General features: G+C 29.5%; 2 protein-coding genes across 2 annotated transcripts in view; both read left to right on the top strand.

Moving 5' to 3' along the window:
• The first annotated feature begins 2143 nt into the window (after positions 1-2143).
• LOC130811144 (HVA22-like protein i) lies at positions 2144-5884 on the top strand. Its single transcript, XM_057677328.1, has 7 exons — positions 2144-2405; positions 3287-3326; positions 3413-3511; positions 3785-3841; positions 3930-3993; positions 4098-4307; positions 5073-5884. The coding sequence occupies exons 2-7, from the start codon at positions 3295-3297 to the stop codon at positions 5694-5696; spliced, it is 1086 nt and encodes a 361-aa protein (XP_057533311.1). The 5' UTR covers positions 2144-2405; positions 3287-3294; the 3' UTR covers positions 5697-5884.
• Positions 5885-11232: 5348 nt separating this feature from the next.
• LOC130810633 (uncharacterized) overlaps positions 11233-14461 on the top strand; it is a 6498-nt gene continuing 3269 nt past the window's right edge. The window contains exons 1-2 of the mRNA XM_057676766.1: positions 11233-11945; positions 12514-12617. Coding sequence (XP_057532749.1) covers positions 11368-11945; positions 12514-12617 — 682 coding nt within the window. The 5' untranslated portion in view covers positions 11233-11367. The remainder of the gene's footprint in view (positions 11946-12513; positions 12618-14461) is intronic.

Genomic DNA, 14461 nt, shown 5'->3' with positions numbered 1-14461 from the left:
TAGATATTAATATGTATAGTAACGGAAAAGTACTTAGATAAATAAATAATATAGATGTATATTTTTATCATCAAATATAACAAAAGTTAGATTTATAGATTTAAATTTTCCTAATTATTAATCAATTGTTCAGTCTTCATTCAAATATTACTAAGTGAAGAAGATATCTATGTAATTTAGAATTGATTTTTTCATGTTTAAATTGACAATAATTTTGTCACGCTTGTAAATAGAATATAAATAAACTTCAAATAGTAGTAATAAATTAAACATTTTCAATTTTGGGTTATATAAGCATCAAATTATGTTGTCTAATACTACATTAAAATTTAAAATTTATTACCAAATTACGTAGTAAAATATACTTTATTACTTTTATATAATATTTTTTTTATAATTTGTATATTTTTCGTTATTAAACGCCTTAAGAACACGTGAGTTTTGCTTAGTATAAATGACATATTTAATCACATTGTGAAAAATAGCATAATTATTTGAGGGGAATGATAAAACCAAGTCAGATTATATTAACATTATTAATTTAATTTAATTGATTCAGGTTCTTAAACACATAATTTTGGTGGAAAAATCTATTGACAACGACAAAATGAATCATTAGGGTAATGAAGTATAATTACATGTCCATTCCCTACTTAAATTCAATATGTAATCTCAAAATTCTTTAATTATGTGATCTCCTTTTAACTTCAAAAAATACCGAGATTATATGTTTGCAATTTTACCTTTGAACGATTATTTTAAATTGTCTTTGATAGCTAAAATCCTTATTTTTCAGCATTTACAAGAATAAAACTAGAGAATTATAAGCTGGCTTAGTAATAAATAACTTTTTGTTTCACTCTTATAACATAAATTTAATTTTTAGCAGTCACTACCTATGTAAAGAAATAATTTTCAATCTCTTAAATATGTAGAGATTCTTTAATCAACCCCGAATAAAAAAGTAAAATTAAAATGTTAACTCAATAATAAATTGTTTTATGAGACGGTCTCACCGGAAAAAGCGTCTTATACATGAGTTAAATATCTTATCAAATACATATTATGAGATGCGCTCACTAAATACAATTTTTCATAAGAGTAGTCTAAGTCTAACTCAATTGAAGCTTTCTATGAAACCTTCTCATGGTGAGATTACCTCAAAGTAAAAAGTCCATAAGCTAAAAGTTTATATTATTAGATTATTTAATTCAAATATAAAGCATATCTCACGATGAAACAGTCTTATACAAGAATTTGTTTTCTTAAATATCCCAAAAAGATCAATTCCTCCCTTAAAAAAGAGGTTTCCCTTAACTTGGTCACCAAACTGCCCATGGGCCCATCAACATTAACCGGCCGATTAAAAATACAACTCCCGTTCATTTTCATCACCCCATCCCTAAATAATAGAATACCCAATCACCCATATTAGACGCAACAGCTACCCAAACTTTAACCCATTTCCATTTCCTGATTGGGAGATACCATTTCCACGAAATTTTGCCCCAACTAATGTAATACTATTAATTTAAATTTCCACTCTACTATCATTTTAATTATAATTTTTCTAATTACTAATTATATTTTACACATAATTACTAATTATACTGGTTATTTTCTTTTATTTTATTCTGGTCTTGAACCATTGACATTATCGGTAAAACAAGAAAATCGCTTACGAGTGACGATTACATGTACAGTTAAGCATTTAAGTAGTTATTAGTTGTTTTTTTTTTTTGAGTGATAGTTATTAGTTCAATAAGAATAAAATATTACTATAAAATATATAGGTAACAATTTACGTAGCGGATTTCTAGTACAAATAGTTATATATTTTCAAAAAGTTACAAATTTAAGTGTTTCAAATTTGTAAAGGTAGTAGTTTGTATTTCTATACATTTTTTAATTCAACAAGCATATAATCATTACTTTTACAAAATATTATTAATCTACATCGTCAATTAGACAACAAAATATCTCACGGTAATTACTACTCAAATTTAAAATTATTTAAACAATTAAAAATAACAATTACCTGCACAACTATATTGCGCCAAACAGACACAATATCATAAAAACAAAGAAATTGGATACTTTGAGTAAGAATATATAAGAGCCGCTAATATTATTAGGTCTTCCCAAATTCACTTTAAATTTTTTTTCAAACGAAAATTGATGGGAAGTTAATTATCTCAGTTAAACCAAAATTCAAACAACAATAGCATATTCCTAACAAAAACAGAGTTCTCTCTTCCCATACCTTTCTTTCTCCTCTCACTCACTCCGCCGGCTTTGCAACGGTTCGCCGTAGCTCTTCGGCGGAGATTGAAGTCTTCCATTTTTCTCTTTCACTTCTTCCTTGTATTTTTCATTTCAATAGTCGCGGAGAATACTCTACAAAGGTGCGAATTCATTTTTAAATTTGTATTTTCCCTAATTATTTTATTTGTCTTCTTGCAATCGTTTTTTTTTTTTTTTTCGAATTCGATGAATTGCTTCTCTGAATTTCATTTGTAAATAATTATCATAAACTTTTGCTATTTTGACCTCGTTTATTAGAATTTTCAAGCTACATTTTTGAACTTTCATGCTTTTATTCCTAGATTATATGTATACGCATTGCTCAGTGTGCTTTATTTGTAATTCTTTCCATTTCATTTAATTTTTTGATAAATCATGAGTATATTTTTTAATTTAAGCATCAAATGATGTGATGTTCTGTTTTTCTTCAAGTTGATGTATCGAACACAGAAATTAATCATGAATCTTCATAAAAAGAGACTTGGCAGTTGGCACAATACATTTTGATGTGATTGACAATTAAAAATTTTCCGTTGTAGCTCATTAGCTTATATAATTGTCATCATTATAGATTTCTGCTTGATTTGAATTACATTTTGGATTGATACGGTTGTTAAGGAACCAACTCAACCAAAAGCTTAAAGCTGATGGTTGAGGACCACGTATGTTATATACTCTAACGCGCTCCCTTCAAGAAAGACCTTTAGAAGTGTGGACACAGCACAAACTCTCTTTATACCTGACGCTAAATAATTCTACTTTAAATGAGAGGTGGTTAAGATTTAAATTCGCGATCTCTTATCATGTTGGCTCTAATACCATGTCAAAAAACCAATTCAAGCAAAAACTTAATATTTAAGGTTTAGATAATTGCTGATTGCAGGTTTTGATGAATATATAGTGACACAGATAAAAGCTCCCTAATTTGTGATGTGACTTACGGTTGATTTTTTAATGGCATTTGGTTTCTTGTATGTTTCAGGAAACAAAATGATTGGGTGCTTTCTCTCCAGAGGACTTGTGTAAGTTACCGAGAAAAACTCTTATATCCCGTGGTTTTGATTTCGAGTGAATTAAATGACTAATGATGTTATACTTCTGTTTGCAGGATGATTTTTGGATATGTATGTCCAGCTTATGAGTGTTTTAAAACATTGGAGAGGAATAAACCGGACATAGAGCAACTCCGTTTTTGGTGCCAATACTGGTATAAACTAGTTTGAGTTGCCGTCTTTTGTTTTTGTCATTCTATTTACAACAACATGCGATTATCCCAATTCCAAGTGATTTCTTTGTAGAGGAATTGGGGGATTGGATAAATGCAACCGTACCTTGTAATAACAAAGAGGTTTTACTTGTTATAGACTAACGATTGATTGTAATCATGTGCAACTTCACATGAATGAGAAGCGCAAATGTTTTAGTAAGGAATTTTGTTTCATTAGTGAATTTCATATCGAAAAATTTGGGACGATTTCAGGATTTTAGTAGCTGTAATGACGGTCATGGAGAGGTTTAGCGACGCCTTTGTTTCATGGTAAGTGGTCAGGAACTTTTCCTTTGATTTTATATTATGTCACAGCTTGCTTTAAATAGGAATGTTTTGGAACCTTTCTTCTTTACAGGGTTCCGATGTACAGTGAGGCTAAATTGGCGTTTATAATATTCTTGTGGTACCCTAGGACAAAGGTAATGATATGAGCCATATAGATTTTATAGTTGGTTGTCTAATGTTTGTGTACGCTGTCAATGGATGTGAAGTTGTTCTTATGTGACGGATTATTCTGTTCCAGGGAACAACATATGTTTATGATTCCTTCCTTAAACCGTATGTTTCAAAGCATGAGACCGAAATTGATCGCAACTTACTGGAATTAAGGACGAGGGCTGGGGATTTGGCTTACATGTATTGTCATATGGCAGCCAGCTATGGTCAGACGAGAATTTTTGAAGTTTTGCAGTATGTTGCATCGCAGTCCACCCCAAGGCCTCGTGCTAGACAGGTTCATCTCCTCTCTTTGACCAGCATTATACTTTCACGAGACAGTACTATAGGTTTATAGCAACATGTTTGATGTTGTTAATTTGTGTCTGGGTCATCAAGAAAAACGATTCGCCTGATGAATCCATAATCAATTTGATAAGAATATAGGACCTAGCTGCAACTGCCAGAAGATTACTATGTGACTATGTGGGAAAGGTCGTGTAGACCTTATGATCTTAACCCTCCATTTCAATGATAAATATCGGCCCAGTACATGCTAGAGCTGGACTATTGTTCTTCAGTTCATTTTGATATTGTGATCCTTTATCGATTTTTGACAGTTTGATGTGGTGATATGGCACTTATAAGCTTTCAGATCTCATCAACTGTTCTTTGCATCTTTTTCTGATTTTCGGAATTATGAGGATACTTGAACTTGAATGCTTAATTTTACAAAATACTTTTCCTCTAGGTTCTGTAGGAAATTTTCCTGATTGCTCTGGGTAGTATGTGATGAGCTATGTTTAGGACTTGAGATTAAACAAATTTTTATTCTGCCTTTTGATGCTTCTATAGAAAGTACATTCCAAATGTGTTTTAATGTACTTTCTAAGGTAATTAGCAGTGCGTGTTCATCTCTTTTTAGGTTGCTTTTGAAATGTGCTTGCATCGTTCTGGTTCCAGAAAAAGGCATATATTGTAATTCTTGTCACAGCAATCTCAATCTTAAGCTCATTAAGTACTAATTTGCACCTTTTTCTATACATCTATGACTCAATTGTAGCCACAGCATCCAGCAAGAAAAACCCAGCAACCTCCTGCTGCTACCAGAGACACTGCTACAGCTGCTGCTGCTAAAATTGTTCCTGCTTCTGCTAATGCTGCTACTGCGGCTGCGGCTGCTGCTACTGCTGCTGCTAAAATTGTTCCTGCTCCTGCTAATGCTGCTACTGCGGCTGCGGCTGCTGCTACTGCTGCTGATGTTAATGCTACTGCTACTGCTGCTGATGCTGATTCTATTGCTACTGCTGCTGCTGATCCAGTAACAAAAGTGCAAGCTACAACACAGGTACAAGACGAAGAGCCTATGTCTCCTACTTCAAGCACATCTTCCAGTGAAGACCAAGAGATGGAAGAGGAGCCCACCTCTACCAAAGAAACATCTGCTTCTGCACCCCCTTCACCAGCCCCAAGTACTCTAAAGAAGTTGGTGTCAATGCCTCATGGACCCAAGTGTTCTAGCCAATCAACAATTAACAATGCTGATTCCGCTCAGATTGTTACAGCTTTCACCGCTGAAAAATCACCAGCAAAGCGTTCAGCACCTCCAGAAGATACAGTAATGGAAGAAACTATTCGAGTAACCCGAGGAAGATTGAGGAAGACCAGGTCCACTGTAACGAAATAAACGACTTGTGCCACACTTCATTCTCCTTTTCAAATGTTAGTAAACTAGCTGTATGTTGGATATGCACCATGTATTTATTTAATATGAAAATATAAAGGTGGGAAAGCTAGGGGGAGGTTCATGTTGTATATTTGTTACTTGCCTTCTCAACAAAAGAAAATAAATCGTTTCTTATCTTGATTTCTCTGATCTCATTAGCCATGGTATGGTGTTGTTATGGCGTTGTATGGTAATTGGCCTCTTGGTTGGGAAACTTGTTGACTGATCAAGCCAGTCCAAAAGCCTCAAGTCCAATGTTCATTTTGATAAATGGGCTTTCCGAATAATAAAAAATTCAGCAATTCACATATTCTCAAATTTCATACACATATTTGTCCAACTGACTATGTATTTAAATTTATCTCCACCCACGCACTTATTATAGCTACCTTGATATACAAATCACAATTATATCCACTTTGCACTCATGTTCTTGTTATTTGTGCATTATATCAACCATTCCTTATAAATTAATTTGTATTTCTAATTTATCTAAAACATGTTTTGTCAATAAGATAAAATTGATACTCCTTAACAGTGAATAATTCATGATATCAATTACTAAATTAAAGTTTTAAACTTCATATTGAAGAAAAGATTTTATCCATAGCTCAAAAACATAGAAAACTTTTAACCAAGCTTTTTTGAAAATTTTCATTAATTTTTTTTCAATAATAATATTATGAGTATAAAAGTATTATAAATTAGTGTATTATGGAGGCAAGGCGGGTGGGTATTCGAACGGAGCAGGTGGGTATGGAGTGGGTATGTCCTTGTACCAACCACCTACTTACAATTCATAGCCGGTCAGACTTATCATATTTATACGGTTACACCCATCCACTATCTATCAAACTGATATACATTCATTTCAACTTGTATGAATACAGTGTAAAACTTTTTAAATTATAGTCGCCTGTCATTCGTAATCGGATCCTTGTGTGAATTTTATTTCAACATCACCCTCATGGCCTCATGCATAAAGAAATGCAGAAAAACTTTTGCAGTGGCTAAAAGTTAATTGATGTAAAAATATATAAAGAGGACAAGATCATGAAAATCTTCACATTTTTATGTGACTGTTGTTTTTGGTTAGCCACTTAGAAAAAGTTGCTTTATACATAATTATTATGAAATTTCAAATTCAAAATTAAATGCAATGTAATTAGTATTACGAAGTACCAACAAAAATTATGGGAAGGACAAAAAGAAGCATAAAGGATTATTTTGTATGATCATCTTCATGCTTTTGTTCCCTTTCAAAATCAACAACTACATTTATTTTCGCATCAAATCATTATCTGGTTTTCCATTTGTGGGGTTCAACACTTTCTCCACCATCTTTTTTATTTATATATAATCTTTAGCTAATTAATGGATTAAGGACAATTATCTCATCAACTAATTAGCTACAACTTTCATTAACAAATCAACTAATGCACTACAACGGGATCGAATTTCTCAATTAACTAATTAAACCAAAAGTTTAAGCTAATAATTGAGATTATATAATATAATAGTATTATATAATTTATAGTATATACTCTATTTGCCCCCAAACACGGGAGTTATATAGACTTTCTTCATACTTAACACTAAATAATTCGACTGAAAAGGAGAATTAGATGAGAATCAAACTCGTCACCTAAGCTTTCACTAACATGCTAACTGCTAAGAAACAAAACAATTAAAATAAAAACTTAAGTTGATAGTTGAGATTCCATAATATGTTATGTAACTATCTTAAACCATTTATATAGGACAAATTTAAATTATAAATACTTTGTCCCATAATGTTGGGAGGAAAAATTTAAATAAATTTATGTAGAGTCTTGAGTAAAAACTTAAAAGGGGTTACAAACTTTTTTTAAAAAATAAGAGATTTCAAGAGATGAACAATTTTTTTTTAATAACTTATTGTTAAAAGCAATAAAAGATAACATCTTCAAACACATAAAAAACTGCTTCTTATATATAAATACGGTCTTAGAAGCTCATTGTTCATTGATAATAAACTCGATGATTTAATATTTACTTTACCTTATAATTATATCTAATTTGACACGACTTTAAAAATAGATTTACAATTACGTAAAATTAATATAAACTCAAGATTTAATTTTAAATTGACTATAAACATATAGTCTGAAATCAATCCAAAAATCCAATAAACAGCTCTAATTTGATACAATACCGTACTCTAGCTATTATCTTTTGGAAATGATTTACAAAAGGATTTATCAAAGGGTAATTTGTTCAAGTTCTAAATTTTCTTAACCTTTTATACTCTAAAAAATCTATAAATAAAAGTTAGAACCTACCACTATTGACTGATGCATTCATTAATTACAGTGAGTATAACAAAATGTGAACTAAGAATTTAACAAAGTGAACACAACTTTGAGTCAAAAGAAGCATTAAAGAGAAGAACAACTCCCAACATTTAAGATATCACTTCCTACTAATTAATTAAACAACTTAAGTACCATTCGTGCACCCAATAAAACGTAAAATGAGGTACTTGTCCAACTTAAACCCAAAAAAAAAAAAAAAACTTACTTAAACTATCTATTTATTAGTAAGCTAAATCCCACTGCTTCTTTATATTTAGTGATTAGTGATAAACGTAAAATGGACAAATAAAATAAATATATTTAGTGATTAGTAAGCTAAATCCCACTGCTTCTTTATATTTATTAGTAATAGCTTAATAGGTAGTTTATCTGGTGGATAAATATAGCTAAATGTAACCACCTTTCTAATATAATTATTGCCTTGCTATATATATATATATATATATATATATAGGGTCAAGTTTCAGTGAAAACCAAGCTTATATGAGAACTGTGAAAATAAAAAAATGTGTTATCTTTTTACAGAAAAGGTGTTAGTTTTGCACAAAAAATGTGTTACTTTTGTTTTTAAACAAATATGGTATTTCTTACCAAAAAGTGTAACTTTTAGAAAAAAAATATAAATGCAAAGTAACACATTTTTTTCGAGAAGTAACACCTTTTTATATAAAAAGTAACACCTTTTTATGGTTCTCACAGTTCTCATATAAGGATGATTTTCACTTGAATTTCTTCACATATATATATATAAGGCTATTAGAATTGCACAAACGTTATAAATTATGGATTTGTCTACAAATTAAATGCTCTTGTTTTTTATTTTTGTAATAGATGTTTAATTTTGATTTCTCTCTATTCAAAGGTTTGATTATTTCCTTTTTATAAATAAAAGTTGAATGCTTTATCTTTTACTTTTTCGGCAAAATTATAGGTCAGTCTAGTTAGCTATTGGTTGAGAGCTAGACTATTTAAGAATTTTTTCTTTCATCTTTATGACAGTCCAACAAAGCTCGATTTTCATTATCTATATCAAAAATATTGTTCGTAAGGATTTTCTAGCTAGTTTTATTTCTCACTCTGTCAGCGAAATGGAAGCGTCTTGTCTTCTATATATGACTATTAGATGAGCCTAAGCCACCAATTCCAGCTTCCAATCAAATACGTAAAGACAAATTACACATTAAATAATAATCCCATCTAAATATCTAATTAATATTATTATTATGATAATGAAATATGATATTATTTTCAAATCTTATAAAAGTTCTATAATTATCACAAAATATACAAAAAGGTAAGTAAGATTATTCGATATCCAACCGTTTGATACTTGGATAAGTTGATCCCACAACAGCTTTCTATGGTTGTTTTCATCATGGCTTCTTATAATAAATAAATCCAATTTACCACTTGCCACCCACTTTATGAGTTTTTTGGTTGATGTTATCGAATTATATACGGAGTAATTACATCAAATCCATTATACACATTTACCTAAGCACTTTTGTATCGTATTATCTCGCCCTCAAAACAAAAAGTTTATAAGTTAAAAATTTCTATTATTTTCATATTTAACGCAATATAAAGCATGTTTTATAGTGAGACCGTCTCATATAAGAATTTATATACATTTAAACATGAAGAATGAATTAGCCCACTTGTTAAGAAATTTATTTATTTTTATATAAAAATTCGAATTTGATATATGAAGGATTAATTTCTCTTTTTGCTTTTTTTTAATGTTTGTGTTAAAATCTATTTTTTTGTAGTCATAGGGACCGATGAAGTAATACTCGACTATGATGGATAGAGTTCTCCACCATTAAACTCTAAGGTGCACCTATTGTGATTTGATCTTAATTTATAGATATGAGACACAAATTCTACTACTAATTCAATTACTTAACTTAAGACTCTCTTTTACAATTAAATGTCACATTTGATAATTTATTAAATTTAAGAAAAAAATAAGACAATCACATAGAATCACATAAAAGAATAAGTTTGGGAAAAAAATGATAATTTTAAATAGTTGAATTAATTCCATATAATTGAATAAGTAAAGAAAAAATTTACCAAATAAAAAAATAAAATATTTAATGTAAATATGCAAAAAAAAAAATATTAACGAGCTAGTATTATAGTTGACTACTCGTAACATGTAAGATTCTTTTACCACTTTCCTTGAACAATAATTATTAGTTATTGCATAGAGCTTGAATTTTAACGAACGTAGTACTTAAAAGAGTTTTAAGTCTAATAATAGTAGAAGTACTTGTAAGTTAGCATGTGCTCTAATTAGCCACATGAATCTTCCTACTTCTTTTTTTTTCTCAACCTTGCTTAACTTTTGAGAACCTCTTGTAAAATTTACTAGGTATACCTGAGGCGGACCTAAGATATTGAAGATCCTTTTTTTTAAAAAAAAAAAAAATATATATTTGAGATTTAAATATAAATAACTAAAGTAAAGTAAAAATAATGTAAATTATTAGTATCAACTAATATTTAAGACCTTAGGCCCTATGCGATCGAACACCTTACACATGCTCAGAATCAATCTTACTTAACTTATTTTCCCTAACACTATACATTTATTTCTTTAATTATACTATGACAAAAAAAAAACATTCAGCAAGGTCAAAATATAATATAGGGCAAAGAAAAACATAGAAATAAACTCAATAAAAAGTATGATAATTACACCATTACAAGTTAATTTTTGATTCCCATTATTCACAACTTTTGTTTCAACCTTTTTTAATGATTTATCTTTAACTAGAAAATATAGTTACAATATACGTAATAGCTAGAATCTTGTTGAATTCGTCTCAAGCTGTAGCTTTTAAATATGTATAACTAGAGTATATAGATATTAGAGTTTAATTTGACATACTTATTTTAATTTAAAGAGTCTATCCACTATCTATAGACAAAATTTGAAATTAAAAATACAAAAAATGTCCCAAAAAAATAAAAATAGAAATAGAAGAAAAGAAATCATATAAGACAATATTATAAAATAGTAAAATGGACCAATAATAACTAATACAAAATCTTAGATTTAGCTAATAAAAAATGTAGTAAGAGCACCCATTAGCTTAACAACTTCTCAAAGTTAAGACCCACCACCACTAACTTATTTACTTGGCATTCCTTAATATCTTCCATCTTCAATCCTTTATGTATGACACATTACACCATAATACACTCCACTATGCACATGCCTTTCTTCTTCTAAAATACTCCCTTATATTTTCTCCTTTCTTTAATTTTTCATGACCATTTTCTTAAGTCTTATTTTCATGGGTATTCTTACATTCATTCCCCAAGATCTTTCCTCCACTTCTAAACCCAAAACAACCAAACATGGCCTAAAACACCCTAAAAAGACCCATCAAAAAGACCAAAAACTACCCATGGAGACCCCAAAAGAAGCCCAACAAAACCCGAAACCGAAACCCAACCAAAAGCCAAAGAATAACCCATCATCATGGGGTCAATTTAAGAACCTTCTAACTTGTAAACAAGTAGAAGGTTCTAGAGTTCATGATCCGTCTAAAGTCGGGTCATCATCATGTGGGTCTATGTGTAGTTTTCGTGATGTGGTTCATGGAACTACTAGAGTGGTTCATAGGTCAGATAACTCTTCCCCTGAAAGTAGCTCATTGGGTCAAGAAGCCCGACTTTTGAACCGGGGCAAAACCGGGTCGGGTTCCGTTTCGAGTCGGTCGTTAACCGGGTCGGTTAAATCGGGTGCTAGTGGGGCTACTACACATTCGGTGTCTTCTAGAGGAATGCCCTTGAGAAAGTTATCTGGGTGTTATGAGTGTCACATGATTATTGATCCTAGCAGGTGTGCTTGCTTTTAATTAATTTTTCTATTTTTCAATTAAATTGCTATATTTTTCTCTACAAATAAAAATTTATTAGAAAAATTAATAGTGTACATAGCACATTAATTATAAGCTACAATTATCACATTTTTTTTTTCCTATAATATACTGGAAGTTCTTGAAAAAATTTTTTTTTAATAATTTTATCTTATAATTTAGATATAAACAGATGAGTTGATAATTTAATGCTAATATTTAGTAAATTAGTTAGTTAAAACAACTTGTTATGACTTTGCATCTAATTTACAAAACTATTCTCATCAGTGTGTTCAAATTAATTAATCAAATTAGTTAATAAATTAACTGGTGAAATTAGCAACTCCTATCGACTTGCCCACATTATTTGCCAAACACCTTCATTATATTCGCTTCGCCATATAAAGATAAGAATCCAAGTAAATTACCAAAGTTTTTTAATACTATACTATGATTGGTTTAGTAAGTACTCCAATAATTAACAAAAGTTTATAAATTTGGTTTAATTATGAATTGTTGGATTAGTTAAATGATGAAAATTGAAAAATATAGGTACCCAATAATACCAAGGTCAACTGTATGTGCATGCCCTCATTGTGGAGAAATATTTCCAAAGATTGAGAGTTTGGAGCATCATCAAGCAGTTAGACATGCAGGTAACTAAATTATAGGGTTGTTATCTTTATTTTGTGCTAAATTGATGATTTTTTTATTTTTATTTTGTACCAAAAAGTGTTATAAGAAATTAAATTTTTGGGTACTTGGTCGTTGGCTTACGGGATTCAAATTTTAATTTTGGGATATAAATGTGATGTCAGGGCTTTAAAGATGGATGGTACTTTTATGAAACAACTTCAATGGCCTACATTATATTAATATCTCTCAAAGCTAAATAAACTACATTTTGTTTAGGATACATGCTATAAAATAATATTTATTTTGCCCATTTTGTATCATTTTAAATTACGATATAAAAGCTAATTCATTTAAATGATGCAAAATGAGTGAGATAAAATAATTGTAAAAATTAAAAATGTATTGTGTGTAGAAGGCAAGTTACTATGATAAAAGCGTATAACTATGAGCTTAATCTTTTAGTTGAGTTGATTTTTTAATATGATATTCATTAGCTGCCTAAGTTATGAATTTGATTACAATTTACCCTAAATTTCAAGTTGAATATTAAGTATCACATATGAAAAATAATTGTGTTCTATCAATACTATATAAGGCTCTCGTGTAATAAGCATGATGAAGTGTATAAACATATTATATGAGTCTATCAAGAGTTAACGAACGAATTTTGATTTTGTCGAACGTATAAGCTTTTGATAGAATTAGGAATAACAAATGTTTTTCCTAATTTTTTTTTTTTTTTTTTGCAATGTTCTTCCTAATTTTTTCCAATAGGAGTTTTACATTTTAATAAAATTTTTCCATTACATTGAAAATAAATTATTTGAATAAAATATACATAAGATAAATACTTGAAATTTACTGTCAAAAATCGTATTTTATTTCAATTTAAGTACTTAATACTCCTTAGTTTTATCATATTAGACCATGAGTTTAATTTTCATAGAACCTTCTCTTTTTCAAGCAATCTCATAAGAAAATGTACAACCGTATAGGTAAATATTAGTTATTTAAGAAAATAGTTAATCACTCTTATGTGTCTCACTATCTCTATTCTATAGGTGGGTTTTTAATATTTTTATTTGATTTTTTTTTATTTTATTTATTTTAATATTATGTATTTTGTTTTTTTTAATTATAACCTTTATTGTTTATGATTTTCTAATCCCATAAAAAAATAAAAAATAATAAAAAAATAAAAAAAATAAAACTTACAGTCAAAACAGTGAAAAGTTTGTTAATAATTATGTCTCTAGCTGGCTAGTTTATGATTTGCACCCCTAAATATTACTAAATGGAGTACTTCTATTTTTTACTGAGCCTGTGACTTCCTTAGGTAGATCCAGAAATTCCAGATGTACACCAGCTAGGTCACATTTAACCCCTCTGTTATTTAAATTTTGCTATTAAAATAATTGACATTATTTTTTACAAACAAAAGAGTAATTGATTTTCACCCATTAGAAATATATGCAGAAATTATTGAATGAATCCATGATATAATATTATTATTTTTAGAAAAAAGAAAAGGGGTAGTTGATGGGAAGTAAATACAGTGATAATGAGTTCAAACAGTATTAATAAATTAAGATAACAAAGTTTTAATTGTGTGATTTTATGGACCACCTTCAAGTAATTTCAATAAAAATAAATATACAAGGAGTTAATTGGCCCACCGACAAAACACAAAACCATTTTTTTTAGATATATTATTACAAATTGCTATGAGAGATGGTCTTTTTGAGAGACGCATTAGATATATGGGCTAAAAAGTCTAATTAATACAAATTAAAAAGAAAAAAAAATATGGGCTTCTTATTTTGAGACGTGTCTTTGTGAGACTGTTTTTTATGAATTCCATAAT

The sequence above is a fragment of the Amaranthus tricolor genome, chromosome 4 (assembly GCF_026212465.1).
Source record: "Amaranthus tricolor cultivar Red isolate AtriRed21 chromosome 4, ASM2621246v1, whole genome shotgun sequence".
Lineage (NCBI taxonomy): Eukaryota > Viridiplantae > Streptophyta > Magnoliopsida > Caryophyllales > Amaranthaceae > Amaranthus > Amaranthus tricolor.
Note: the sequence above shows the minus strand (reverse complement) of the source record. Positions and strands in the feature narration are given on the sequence as shown.